At 37.2% G+C, this 13738-nt stretch overlaps 1 protein-coding gene across 2 annotated transcripts; it reads right to left on the bottom strand.

Moving 5' to 3' along the window:
• Positions 1 to 9122: 9122 nt before the first annotated feature.
• LOC108070941 (uncharacterized) lies at positions 9123 to 13004 on the bottom strand. Of its 2 annotated transcripts, XM_017161604.3 has the most exons (3): positions 12000 to 13004; positions 9481 to 10062; positions 9123 to 9425 (listed from the first exon to the last, which is right to left on the bottom strand). In XM_017161604.3, exons 1-3 carry the CDS (start codon positions 12812 to 12814, stop codon positions 9215 to 9217), a joined length of 1608 nt encoding a protein of 535 aa, XP_017017093.1. In that variant the 5' UTR covers positions 12815 to 13004; the 3' UTR covers positions 9123 to 9214. The 2 variants fall into 2 exon arrangements, 1 of the variants encoding a protein (XP_017017093.1); XR_011444796.1 differs by lacking the exons at positions 9123 to 9425; positions 12000 to 13004 and adding an exon at positions 10117 to 10234 and having other exon boundaries at positions 9929 to 10062.
• Positions 13005 to 13738: the final 734 nt, after the last annotated feature.

Here is a 13738-nt window from a genome sequence, read left to right as displayed (position 1 = left end):
ATAGCAAGCGATTCGTCTTTAAAAACAGTACTGCTCCGTTTGAAGCTGATCGCTTGCGTTTCGTCTTCATCTTCGTCTTCGTCTCAGCGCGCACTATGTTTGCGGGCGAGCGAATTCATATGAATTGTTCTGCACTGTTTTTCGTCTTCAGCTTCGTCTTCATTTTCAGCTTCGTTTTAGGGGAAAAACTGGAATTTTTAGGGGGAAATTTCAACTTTTTGAGATAGGGGGAGAGCCAAATTTTCATTTGGCAACACTGCAATTTACTTGTAACTTGCGATTTTCCTGAAGCACATGTTTTGTATAAATGTCTATAATAAATGATGAATTAATTGCAGCCGTTTTTAAAAAACAATGTTTATGGGACCAGCAGAATAAACTATACTACAATAGGCATATTGTGGACCAGAATTGGAATGATATTTCAAAGGAATTGGATGTTGATGAGAAATCCATAGCGACTAACATCACAAAATCGCAACAAATTCGTCTTCCACTATGCAACCTATTAGCTTACTCGCATCGCAAGCAATTCGTCTTCAGCTTCGTCTTAATTTTCAGCTTCGTCTCAGCGTGCACTATGTTTGTAGCCTTACTTTGTATGTGCGTCAAATTAGCGTCGCACAGTAGCGCCTTTTCTCATTTTACTTCGCAAAAATCATAACTTTTGAACAAAACAAGATAACTACATAATTTAAACGCCATTTGACAGGTAATTGTTGTAAAATTTACATAGGTACTGGAAAACGTGCCACACCCACTTACTCGCCTTTTTATAGGGTGTCAAAGTAAAAAAATATTTTTTTTTCAATGAAGGCAATTTTAAAAAAAAATTTGTTGTATTTAATTTTTTATCTTTATTTTTATGTATTTGCTCAGATAAAAATAATTTGAAAACGGAAAAAAAAATTTTTTTGTTTATTTCAAAGTGTAACCGCCATGCGCTACAGTTAGTATATTTTTTGGTTAAGCCTAGTACTCTGACGAGAAAAAACCGCTGTATAAATTTAGACAGCGGCCAAACTCCATATAAAAAAAACGGTGTCGAAAAAAAAGAAGAAGAACTTTTAGACACGTCGTTTTTTTCGGTACTCTGACGACGAAAATGAAGCCTGCGAAAATTGAATGGCGTTGCCAGATCAAGATAGTAAACAGCTGATATCGCGCTGTCTAATTAATTCATTTGATTTATTTAGACACCCCTAATGGAGGGAAAGTTGAAGGAAAAAGGTGGCATTGATAGGGGCTGTCAAGGGGAAGCCCATAATATGGAATTTAACCCACAAAGGACATTTTAATGCCATATTTATTAATATTTTAAATATTTTTTTTGAATATTTGTTTACAAACAGCTGTCCAGTGTGACCAAGGAAAATCATTAAACGCCATAAAAAGTACATTTTCATGGAATTTCAGGAGTTTCCTTAATTTTTTTTGGTCACACTAGCTCGGTAGCGAAATAAACAGCGATTCCGCTGTCTAATTTAGACAGCGGGTTTTTCTCGTCAGAGTACTAGGCTTTAGTATGAAGCTGAGTCGGTATTTTGGTATATTTAACCCTGAGTAGTTTTGGTTTATGCTGTTGCATTTCCGGGGAGGCAGCTCGACGCAGCAGATGTAACTTGATTTTGGTCCAGAATAGAACAAATGTCGTAGTTATAGTGTAGTAGGTGGCTCAGCCCATCCAAAAAAGATATAGACTACTTTACCCAGAAAAAAGTGAAAAAAATGGACACCTAGCAGGTAGCGATTTACCTGTGCAAGCCCTAACCCAATTCCCCTTTTTTTTGGATTGGGTTACAGTTTATGAATGTGTCTATTATTTAAAGCAAAAAAATCATGGCGATAGGTAATATAGTTTTTGTGTAATATTACGTGAAAGTCAACCAATTTTCCTTTTTTTTTTTTTCTTATAATGCAAAAATGGAAACAAAGTTCAACTTTGAATGCTCATATCTTCTACAAAAAAAATCCGATTTTACAGCAGATTCTGAATCCATGGGAAATTTCCTGTCGAATAAGTATGGTTAAAATCGACTTTTTCGATTTTTGCAACGGCTTTTGTTAAGCCTAGTACTCTGACGAGAAAAACCCGCTGTCTAAATTAGACAGCGGAATCGCTGTTTAATTCGCTACCGAGCTAGTGTGAACAAAAAAATTAAGGAAAATCTTGAAATGCCATGAAAATGTACTTTTTATGGCGTTTAAGGATTTTCTTTGGTCACACTGGACAGCTGTTTGTAAACAAATATTCCAAAAAAATATTTAAAATATTAATAAATATGGCATTAAGATGTCCTTTGTAGGTTAAATTCCATATTATGGGCTTCCCCTTGACAGCCCCTATGAATGCCACCTATTTCCTTCAACTTTCCCTCCATTATAGGGTCTTCCCACACAGCGTTAAAGCGCATTTATAGGGTCTTCCCACACAACATTAAAGCGCATTTAGCATCCGTTGAACAAATGCTCCATAAGGTTTTGCCGTTCCGAATTTTCCCAAATGGCCCGGCGTTAGTTCAGCGTTAAAATCTAACCACGGTTTGTTTGGCGATAGTTAGGCGATAGTTCTTCGGTGCAACTCTGAAAATTTGACCATTCACCACGAAAATGTAAACAAACTTGGCGAGGAACAAATGAGATATGGAATTTAAAACGTGGCGCCAAAGCTACAAGCATGCCCAAATAGTTGTTGGCGTTTTTTCTGTATATTCTTGCCCCAATATGTCCCCAATTGTTACTATTTAATATAAACCGCCTATCTCTACCTTATTTTAAAGATTTTGGATGCCTATACCACCTATAGACACTCTTCGGGGAATTTGCTCTTTGTTAGAGAAAAATCATTAGAAAAACTAAAATTCCTTGTCATTTAATTCATTTAAATTTATTGCGGATAAATTCTGACGCAATCTGTGCCTTTTGCTGTTGTATAACAGCCAAAATAGTTGGTAAATGCTCCATTTCAAATTTGCAACTGCCAATTCGACAGCCTTTGTTTACGTTTTCATGAGCTCACAGCTGATCGATCAGCTGCTCGGATGCTAAATGCGCTTTAATGCTGTGTGGGAACACGAGTTTCACATTTGTGAAAAATCCCAAACGTTCCTCACAAATGCGCTGTGTGGGAAGACCGTATTAGCATCCGTTGAACAAATGCTCCATAAGGTTTTGCCGTTCCGAATTTTCCCAAATGGCCGGCGTTAGTTCAGCGTTAAAATCTAACCACGGTTTGTTTGGCGATAGTTAGGCGATAGTTCTTCGGTGCAACTCTGATTCTTCTTCTTAATTTGACCATTCACCACGAAAATGTAAACAAACTTGGCGAGAAACAAATGAGATATGGAATTTAAAACGTGGCGCCAAAGCTACAAGCATGCCCAAATAGTTGTTGGCGTTTTTTCTGTATATTCTTGCCCCAATATGTCCCCAATTGTTACTATTTAATATAAACCGCCTATCTCTACCTTATTTTAAAGATTTTGGATGCCTATACCACCTATAGACACTCTTCGGGGAATTTGCTCTTTGTTAGAGAAAAATCATTAGAAAAACTAAAATTCCTTGTCATTTAATTCATTTAAATTTATTGCGGATAAATTCTGACGCAATCTGTGCCTTTTGCTGTTCTACAACAGCCAAAATAGTTGGTAAATGCTCCATTTCAAATTTGCAACTGCCAATTCGACAGCCTTTGTTTACGTTTTCATGAGCTCACAGCTGATCGATCAGCTGCTCGGATGCTAAATGCGCTTTAATGCTGTGTGGGAACACGAGTTTCACATTTGTGAAAAATCCCAAACGTTCCTCACAAATGCGCTGTGTGGGAAGACCGTATTAGGGGTGTCTAAATAAATCAAATGAATTATTTAGACAGCGCGATATCAGCTGTTTACTATCTTGATCTGGCAACGCCAATCAATTTTCGCAGGCTTCATTTTCGTCGTCAGAGTACCGGAAAAAACGACGTGTCTAAAAGTTCTCCTTCTTCTTTTTTCGACACCGTTTTTTTTATATGGAGTTTGGCCGCTGCACAGTAGCGCCTTTTCTCATTTAACGTTGCAAAAATCATAACTTTTGAACAAAACAAGATAACTAAATAATTTAAACGCCATTTGACAGGTAATTGTTGTAAAATTAACATTCGTATTGGAAAATCTGCCACGCCCACTCATTCGCCTTTTTAAAGGGTATCAAAGTAAAGAAATATTTTTTTTTCAAGGAAGACAATTTTTTAAAAATATTTTTTATTTAATTTTTTATCTTTATTTTAATGTATTTGCTTAAATAAAAATAATTTGAAAACTGAAAAAAAATTTTTTTTTTGTTCTAAGTTTAACCGCCACAGAACCGTGAGCGCTACAGTTAGTATTTTTTATTGGTTTGTATGAAATTGTGTCGGTATTTTGGTATATTTTACCCTGAGTTGTTTCAGGGTTTTGCTTCGCAATGCCAGAGTCGCAGCTGGACGCAGACTTTCTAAACGGATTCTGATTCAGGAAAGACACACGCAGTGCGTAGTCATAGTGTAGTCGCCGGCTCTGGGCAGCTTCAGAAGTTATAGACTACTTTAGCCAGAAAAAGGTAAAAAAAAATGAACACCTGGCAGGTAGCGATTTACCTGTACAAGCCCACGCAAAACTACCTTTTTTTTAATTTGAATAAGAGGTAATGACTATACCTGTCTTTTAAAAGAAAAATCAAGACCATTGGTTATGTAGTTTTTGTGTAATATTACCTGAAAGTCGACTAATTTACCAATTTTTTGTTGTATGACGCATACACGGAAAACAATTTCGACTTTGAATGCTCATATCTTCCTAAAAAAAAATCTGAAAATCTTTTGGTTAAAGATTCGGAATCCTTGGGAAATTCTCTGTCGATTTCTTATGGTTTAAATCGATTTTGCGATTATGACTTTTTCGATTTTTGCAACGGCTCACAGTAGCGCCTCTCGAACAATTAGCGTTGCAAAAATCAAAAAAGTCATGTTCGCAAAAACGATTTTAACCATACTTATTCGACAGGAAATTTAACAAGGATTCAGAATCTGCAATAAAATCAATTTTAAGATTTTTTTTGAAGAAGTTATGAGCATTTAAAGTTGAACTTTGTTTCGTTTTTTGCATCATACAAAAAAAAAATTTGTAAATTGGTCGACTTTCAGGTAATATTACAAAAAAACCATAAAACCAATGGTCATGGTTTTTACTTTAAATGATAGATACATTCATAAACTATTAAAGAACCTAAAAAAACGACACTTTGATTTGGGCTTCTACAGGTAAATCGCTACCTGCCAGGTGTCCATTTTTTTCACCTTTTTCTGCCTAAAGTAGTCTATATCTTCTGACGCCAATGAAAGCCACCGACTACACTATGTCTACAAGTTACGTGGATCTTTCCTGGACCAGAATTAACTTTCATCGGCTGCGTCGAGCTGCGTCTGCGGAAATGCAACGCAAAAAACCAAAATACCGACACAATTTCATACATTTCAAGAAATATACTAACTGTAGCGCGTGGCGGTTACACTTCGAATTAAAAAAAAATTTTTTTTTTCAGTTTTCAAATTATTTTTATTTGAGCAAATACATAAAAATTAACATAAAAAATTAAATAAAAATTTTTTTTTAAAAATTGTTTTCATTGAAAAAAAATTATTTTTTCACTTTGATACCCTTTAAAAAGGCGTATTTGTTGGCGTGGTACTTTATGCAGTACATATATATATTTTACAACAATTACCTGTCCAATGCTATGATACACTAATGCAGTTTTCATTAATTAGCTACTTCATTAGAACCTTGAAAGAGACCACTATATGTATGTGTAATTTTGTGTAATTTGGCTTGAATTTTGCTTGGATTATTTTGGTAATACGACTACGGTCACACCGACCGTAAAAGGTAAACAAAAAAAACGGCCGCCATTCGCGGCGATTATTATGAATTTCTGAATTCCTCGTCGAAGTATTATTGCATAAATAAATGCAGAATCCTTTAAATTTATGTTTTTAACCTATAATGCTTAAAATTTTTTTAATTATTACAAAAAAAATAATTTTAATTAATTTTACTGCGCAAGAAACTTGCTACCGCAAAACATATTAATTTTGCTAATTTTCTAATATATTTTCAGTTCAAAAAACAAGCGAAATGATATAAAAATAAAATTCTCATTGTGAGACCATACTGTCAATGAGCTGGCTAATACATTTCTCAATTACAATTTTCTTCATTAAACCCGTATTTTGTTATCGAGTATCTAGTATATAATATGTAGATCTATCGATTATCGCGGCAATGAAGTAGCTAATGCATTATTCTAATGCATTAGAGCGCCATATAGTCGTCTTGCTCGCACTTGTGTAAAACGCTATAGCGCTGTCAAATCTTTAATGAAGTCTCTAATTAATGCGGCTGTGTCATATCAGCATAAATGAGAAAAGGCGCTACTGTTCGGCTTTTGTTCGAGAGGCGCTACTGTGCGCTGTCTAAATTTATACAGCGGATTTTTCTCGTCAGAGTACTAGGCTTTAGCGTCGGAATGGAACACAGAGGTTTTTTTTTACATTTATTTCGGTAATAAGACACTAATTTAAACAAAATAAATTTTATAAATGCTAAAAATTACTTTACTAATGCTTTTTACTGGGTTTGAGGGGATTCGACTTTTGCGTCTATTAAAAAAAACCTTTGAAAAATCGTGCTGTCGCATTTTTGTTTATATCTTGTCTCAACGAATTTGTGCAGATATCCCCGGGTTGCAGGGATAAAGGACATTAATTGCAGTTTTACCCTGCAAATTTTAATTAAATTCTATCCCACAGTTTTTAAGAAAATTTCATAACAGTAAACTAACCTTGAGTTCTGCTTCATACAAAATAGGACAGAAAAAATTGTAAGTCCTATAACTCCAGTTAACGAATTTGTGCTAACATGCGCGGTATACTGACTTACTAAGGGAAGTTTCAAGAATATTTGGTAAAATTTTCATAAGTTTCTATCCGCCAGTTTTTGAGAAATTCGGATAGCAGTGGGTGGTGCAGGTGGGCTGATAACAGAGGCGCGAACTTTAAAAATGGAACCAGCTGAGAACCTGCAAAGAACCAGTTGCCGAACCAGACAACGGAACCATGTTAAGGAAATACTAGATATAAAAACATTAGCAATTTATGGAACTTAAGCCTAGTACTCTGACGAGAAAAACCCGCTGTCTAAATTAGACAGCGGAATCGCTGTTTATTTCGCTACCGAGCTAGTGTGACCAAAAAAATTAAGGAAATTCCATGAAAATGTACTTTTTATGGCGTTTAAGGATTTTCCTTGGTCACACTGGACAGCTGTTTGTAAACAAATATTCAAAAAAAAGATTAAAAATATTAATAAATATGGCATTAAAATGTCCTTTGTGGGTTAAATTCCATATTATGGGCTTCCCCTTGACAGCCCCTATCAATGCCACCTTTTTCCTTCAACTTTCCCTCCATTAGGGGTGTCTAAATAAATCAAATGAATTATTTAGACAGCGCGATATCAGCTGTTTACTATCTTGATCTGGCAACGCCTTTCAATTTTCGCAGGCTTCATTTTCGTCGTCAGAGTACCGAAAAAAACGACGTGTCTAAAAGTTCTTCTTCTTTTTTTTCGACACCGTTTTTTTTATATGGAGTTTGGCCGCTGTCTAAATTTATACAGCGGTTTTTTCTCGTCAGAGTACTAGGCTTTAATATTAATTAAACTAAACTATAAACGGCATCGCCATTCTAAGCAATTTGGTAGGTGTTTCAGCAAAATCCGATCAGTCCTCCGGGAGAAATGAGTAATTCCACACATTTTTATTTATTGTTGTAATTACCTCGATGGTATTACTATGCAACTCTGGTAACAAACACCATGTAATTTCGACGCTAACTTTTAACAAATTTTTTGCAATGCTCAACGAATTTGTGCCAATGCACGATATATCCATCGAAGGGGAAATTATGCTCTAATTTTGACTTAAATTTTATTGAATTTTAACCGACAGATTTTGAGAAAATCAAGTGTTTCCGATGTTCAGAAACCCATTAATAAACACTGGCTCATATTGACCCTAATAATGTCTTCCCACTCAGTGCATATGTGTGGAACAGTTGGGATTTTTCACAAATGCGAAACTCGTTTTCCCACAGAGCTGCGTTAAAGTGCATCCGCATCCAATTACAGCTGATCGATCAGCTGTGGCTCATGAAAACGAAAAGCAAAAATGGCTGAAGCGGCCGATGTGTGAGTAAAATGCGTAAAAACAGATAGACGGATGGACACCCGGACTTGGCTAGATCGACTCGGCTGTTGATGCTGGTCAAGAAAATTTTTCCTTCACTGCGTTTAAGACTTCCGACTAAAATAATAATACCCTGTAAGGGTATAATAAAAGTTTAAAAGTAATTTTAGGAATGATATCCTTTTTAGTACGCTGACAACCTTTATATGGGTCCCTTTCAGTTCCGATTTTTCCATTTGGAAACTAGAAAACAGGCGGCGGAATGCAAAATGTCAAAAATTAGAATCGAACCGAATTTAAGGTGCAACCACAAAATATTATATTTATTTAAAAATCAAGTAATATACCTTTCGTTAAATCAGTTATGCAATACTCTCCCTAAACTTCAGGTAAAGATATACAATGATTTACGTAATATAATCGCATTGTATTTTAAAATAATGAATTTCTAGATTTGCTGATCTGAATCCGCCAGCCAAATCGCAAGCGGAGAGTTTTCGTAAGGTTTGTCCCGGAAGTTAACCGCGACTTAAAGAGTCCGGGGAGATTTTTGGAAGTGAAAACTAGAACAGGTCTGGGAAATCCGAATCAGTGCAATATACCCAATTTCAAAACCCTTAAGACTATTTTACAGGGTTCTTTATGCATTTATTTAAATATTAAATCAGTCAATAACTTAAAATATGGTTAACATATATTATAAGACAAATGGTGGGTTTCAAACAAAAGCTAAGAAGTGTTAAATCGCCCAGACCACTTGAGCAAAAAATATCAGTCTAATAGCGCTCTGCTTCGGCACCCGGCGTCGGCGAAAAAATACGAGTCTACTTATCGCTACTTTAACCCATTCAGTCTATAAAATGTGTGTGAGTACAATTGTAAGCCTCGTGCGACTTCTCATTGGTGTAATAGTTGGGATGTGTCTTCAAAAACTTCGCTTTGCTGCCTAATCGAGCTCATCTTCTTTATATTGAGGTTGCCCTTCTATTCCCTTTATAAAAAGTTCAGCCTCCGGTATCGCCTCGATAGATTCCTCCTTAAAAGATGTTTGGCTGACAGCCGTCCTGGAGGCAACGGCTGCGAGTTGATCATCCGTGGAATACTCGCTCGCCTGCGACAATGAGAATCTTGCCGAACGGTTAACGGGAGCTGAAGCACTGTAATATCATAAGTAAGAACCTTGTTCAAGTCAAAAATATATGTGAGGCTTACTTGAGGGAGTACGTAGAATGATACATCGGAGGTGGAGTATTTATTCCTACATAGGCTGCTGTTGCCGTCGATGAACACGGAGTGTGGTGGTAGAAGAAAGCGTATTCGTTGATCGAGGTCAGATAGGATGGCGGTGGCGGGCGATGGTGGAATTCTGGATATATGTAACTGCCAGATAATACCCGATTGTTGCATTGCGGACTATTGCAATTGCGGCAGCTTTCCATACGTCTGAAGCAGGTACACTCATCGTCGTCTGGCAAACTGAGTCGCCAAATAGCTCCGGAGATTACCAATAATGAAACACCAATTCCAATCATCAAGAGAGCCGCACTTAAATATTGAGTTGAGTGCTCTATAAGACCCGTGCTGCCTAACACAATACCTCCAAGGGTGCATGCTACCCCGCCAAGAGCGAAAATGCCGATTACGAAAGGCAGCGATGGGCGAGAGAACCACTTTCGTAAGCTGCAGCCTACATTTACATTTGATCTGGACCTCGATACTACAGGTAAATTATTGCAGGCTAAAGGAATTATTTCGTTGTTCCGGGGCAGAGGCACAGCAACGTCCAAAAGCGTCCTGTAAATAAAGAAGATTTGAAACATCTGCATTACTAATGAATTCTTGTTCTACCTGGTCGAATTGGGTATGCACCTATTGTTTGGCTATAAAGAAAAATATAAATTTGCAGGTAGGAATGTGTCTTTTCTATTCGTATTGTTTTGTTGTCAGAAGCCTTCTGGGATCCTTGCCACACGATTTATACCCGATACCCACAGGGCTATTATGGCTTGGTCCCAACATATGTAAGCCATAGGGCATCTCCCATAAATACATACATATAGCTATTGTTGATCAGCATCACCAGCTGAGTCGATTTAACTATATCCGCTTCTAAGTCTGTCGGTCTGTGTTAAGCATCAGAAATCGGAGACTAACCCAGTTACCAAATTTGGGACAACATTCTTATTTGTTGCACGTAGATTTCAATTCAAAAAATTCTAATAAATGTATGTGTGTACCTGTGCGTCCGTTTCCGAATTTTCAATACGCTTGCAGGGTATTATAATTTTTGTTAGAAGTTTGCAACGCATAGAATGTGACGTATATGGTCATCAACAGCAGAGATTCATGTCTGCATGTCCATCTGTCAGCTGACTACTCTCACTAGTATATAAGTCGGAACCGGTCGGATCAGACGACTATATCACACTATATCAATGCCAAAGGAACGATCCGATCCAATTAATATAAAAGAATAATAAGTCGGCTATTATTTAACATATTTTCATCTACTCTGCGATATGAGCGCATCGAAATTTAATGATCCAATGGCAAACTTCAAGGGTATTCAAGTTAGCTGTCTTTCTTGTTTGTTTTAAATTGGATAATGAACAGGAAGGCAATAGAATAGAAATTTTGAGATAGGTTCTAAAGGACTCCGGAATCACGCTACGTAATAGCAAAGAGTATAGACCTATAACTCTATACTATAGAACTGTAACTCTACTCTTTGGTAATAGCTTGTGACCGACCTGTAGCATGTTCGACTCCTGTTGCGAAAAATTTAAATTTTTGTAAATTGCCTTTCTTTCTTGTTTGTTAATTCTTTTTTTATTCTTTTGGACTCGTTCTAGTTTCATGGACACGTTAATATTAAAGAAAGCCTAGCTATTGTTATCGTCAACTAATAAATTTAATTCTTTCTGCCATTATTTTATTTTATATTTTACGGCTTATTACAGACAAAAGCTATCTTTAGGCAAGAGAAAAAATGCTAAAAACCAATATTTTTTATATATATATATATTTTTTTTTGTTTAGATACCACTTGCTTTGTATCCAAAACTTAATTTAGATAGATTTAATTATAATATAATAATAATAATAATAATAATATAATAATTATTAAATAATCGTAGCCTGCAAATATTGCAAGAAAAAAAATATATGTATATAATAAAATATTTTATGAAAAAAAAAACTGTCGCTCCCTGCTATCGGCTTTTTTCTCTGATGCTCTTCAAAACTGGCAGATTTGACGTGAAAAATAAGGAATAGTCAGCTGCTGGCTGTCTGGTTTTGAACAAAGAGAGAATGTTGCCAGCTCTAAAGTGTAGACACTAGAGTCTGAGCCAGAACGAAAAAATCGGCAGGCTTAACTCATTTTGATGTTATATTGGTCTTTTCGAAATTGGCGAATTTAATTTGGCGTACCAGGTTTTTGTTTTCGGGTGACTTACGACTTTAGCTTTCTTACTGGTAGATTGTAAAATACTAGATTCTAAATTTCGATGTTAACTTTAAATACTGACTTATTTATAAAATTATTATTTATTTATAAAATTAGAATTCCGAATCGCTAAGGTATTTTTTCGAAATTTATCTCGAATATTTTTTGCTTAACATTTTAAAAATGTTACATTTTAAATTAATCTAACACGACGACGGAACACTCTACCCTCATCAAGGGCAGCCGCCATTAAAGGAATGCATTGTAGTACAATTTACGTTACCTGCGTTCATGGTGAGGAGAAAGATGCTGATGCTGGTGCGTCAGTCCAAGTCCCAAGCTGCCAATTATGGGTCTCGAGTGACAGTACTGGTGATAATGCAAGTATCTGGAGGAGTCGGTGCCATTCACTGAGTTGCCGTTTACAAATGGCGGTGCAACTCCTGGCCCTTGAATATGGTCATTGGCAAGTAGCGCAGTTCCGTCGGGGTGATGGTGGGGGTCTAGGAAAATGGCTGTGTACTGGGGTGGGTACCCATTTGGGACAGTCGGAGCTGAGGTTGTGTGCACAGAGAGCGCAGTAGAGGTGCGCTTAGCTTTGGCCTCAAGAGTCTTCCGGATCCTCTTGCACTCGGAGTCTGATCGTGAACTGACGCTCGAGTTCAACATCTCAAGTGTCTGAGCTGGCGCAGGCGGCATCTGGGAACACGGCCGTAGTTCGCTGCAAGGGCTGGACTCACAAACGCTACTCTCTGAGATAGTGGGGTTCAAAATAAACTGATCGAACTGACATTCTTCATCGAGTCTTTCGGGTTGGGTATCCAGCTGAGTTTCATGGCCTAGGTTTACATCCTCTTTGCTAAGGGTTCGTCCCACGATACCAGGGCTGTGCGCCTTAGAGATGTCATGCCTGACTCTGCGACTGTGGAGACTGCTGATGTTCTGGGTTGAATTAATCACAACTTCCGGTACAACAAGCGGCAATGCGGAACTCGGAACGGGCACTAGAGACCTCGAGGCAGACCGCTCGTGACCCATGGATCCCAGCACTGTACCGTTTTCAAAGACAACGGGGATGGGTGGGGTTGAGGCCATCATAGGGTGGGTGCGATTTATAAGTGGCGCGTTTCAACGCTGTGATATTTTTGTAACTTTACACAAAATCATAAATTTTCTATTTTGTGCACAAGAAGTTAATTTAGTTACTCGCAGTTATCTGTTTATTCACTTTAAGAACACCGCCATATCGAGTTTTTTTTTTAAATCCGTTTGTCGGACCTTCCGTGTGCTCGCACCACCAAAAACTGATTTGTATTGTGGTCGAGTTCGTAGTGTTTACGGCTTCTTCCACATCTGGTTTTTCAACTTCTCTACTTTCCGACGACGCTGACGTCACGACTCTCTGACCAACCACCACCATCGTAGGCTTCTGCGCTGCCGGCTTGAGGCTGCGGATGCATCTCGCTGGAGATGTGTTAGTGTGCTAGAGAATATAGAAAAGACACCCTCGCACGCTCACCCTCGCTTCACCCTTGACGGAAAAAATCTCGTGTTTCTCTCTTGCTCAGAAATAGCATCTGCGGGGTCAATCATAGGGATGTATGTACAGCTACAGTCAAAGTAATAGCACCATTTATAGAGCATCAGTCATATGAAAGTATTTTTTCCGTTTGTTAAATTAAAATGAAAATATCATACCAGTGGAAAAATCAAATCAAACTTTTTACGAGAATTCGTCGACCATGGTATAGTTTTTAGATTTTGGAATCATTAGATTATGACTATATTAGTAGTGGAGTTTAAAATATAAACGGTAAGGGCGTCTGCCTTTTTGTTTCTTTTTGGTTATTCTAGCTTATTCTAATAATTAGTGCTAAGATGGATTTTGGGCAATTGTTCGTTTTCGAGATAATTACAAACAAGAAAGGAAGCTAACTTTGGCACGCCGAAGTTTGTATACTCTTGCAGATAGTAATTGGCTCATTAAGAGTCTAGCCATTCTGGTTTAATAATTAGAACAAA

The sequence above is a fragment of the Drosophila kikkawai genome, chromosome 2L (genome assembly GCF_030179895.1).
Source record: "Drosophila kikkawai strain 14028-0561.14 chromosome 2L, DkikHiC1v2, whole genome shotgun sequence".
In the NCBI taxonomy this organism is placed as follows: Eukaryota; Metazoa; Arthropoda; class Insecta; order Diptera; family Drosophilidae; genus Drosophila; species Drosophila kikkawai.
The sequence above is the reverse complement of the archived record's forward strand: the minus strand, read 5'-3'. Positions and strand labels throughout refer to the sequence as shown.

Bases quoted from the DNA above. Each gene is read 5' to 3' on its own strand.
- LOC108070941 (XM_017161604.3), bottom strand. From the start codon at position 12,814: ATGATGGCCTCAACCCCACCCATCCCCGTTGTCTTTGAAAACGGTACA. The intron at 10,063-11,999 runs GTAACGTAAATT...CTTTATTTACAG, and splicing joins TCTCCTCACCATGAACGCAG to GACGCTTTTGGACGTTGCTG. The intron at 9,426-9,480 runs GTAAGCCTCACA...ATGATATTACAG, and splicing joins CATTCTACGTACTCCCTCAA to TGCTTCAGCTCCCGTTAACC.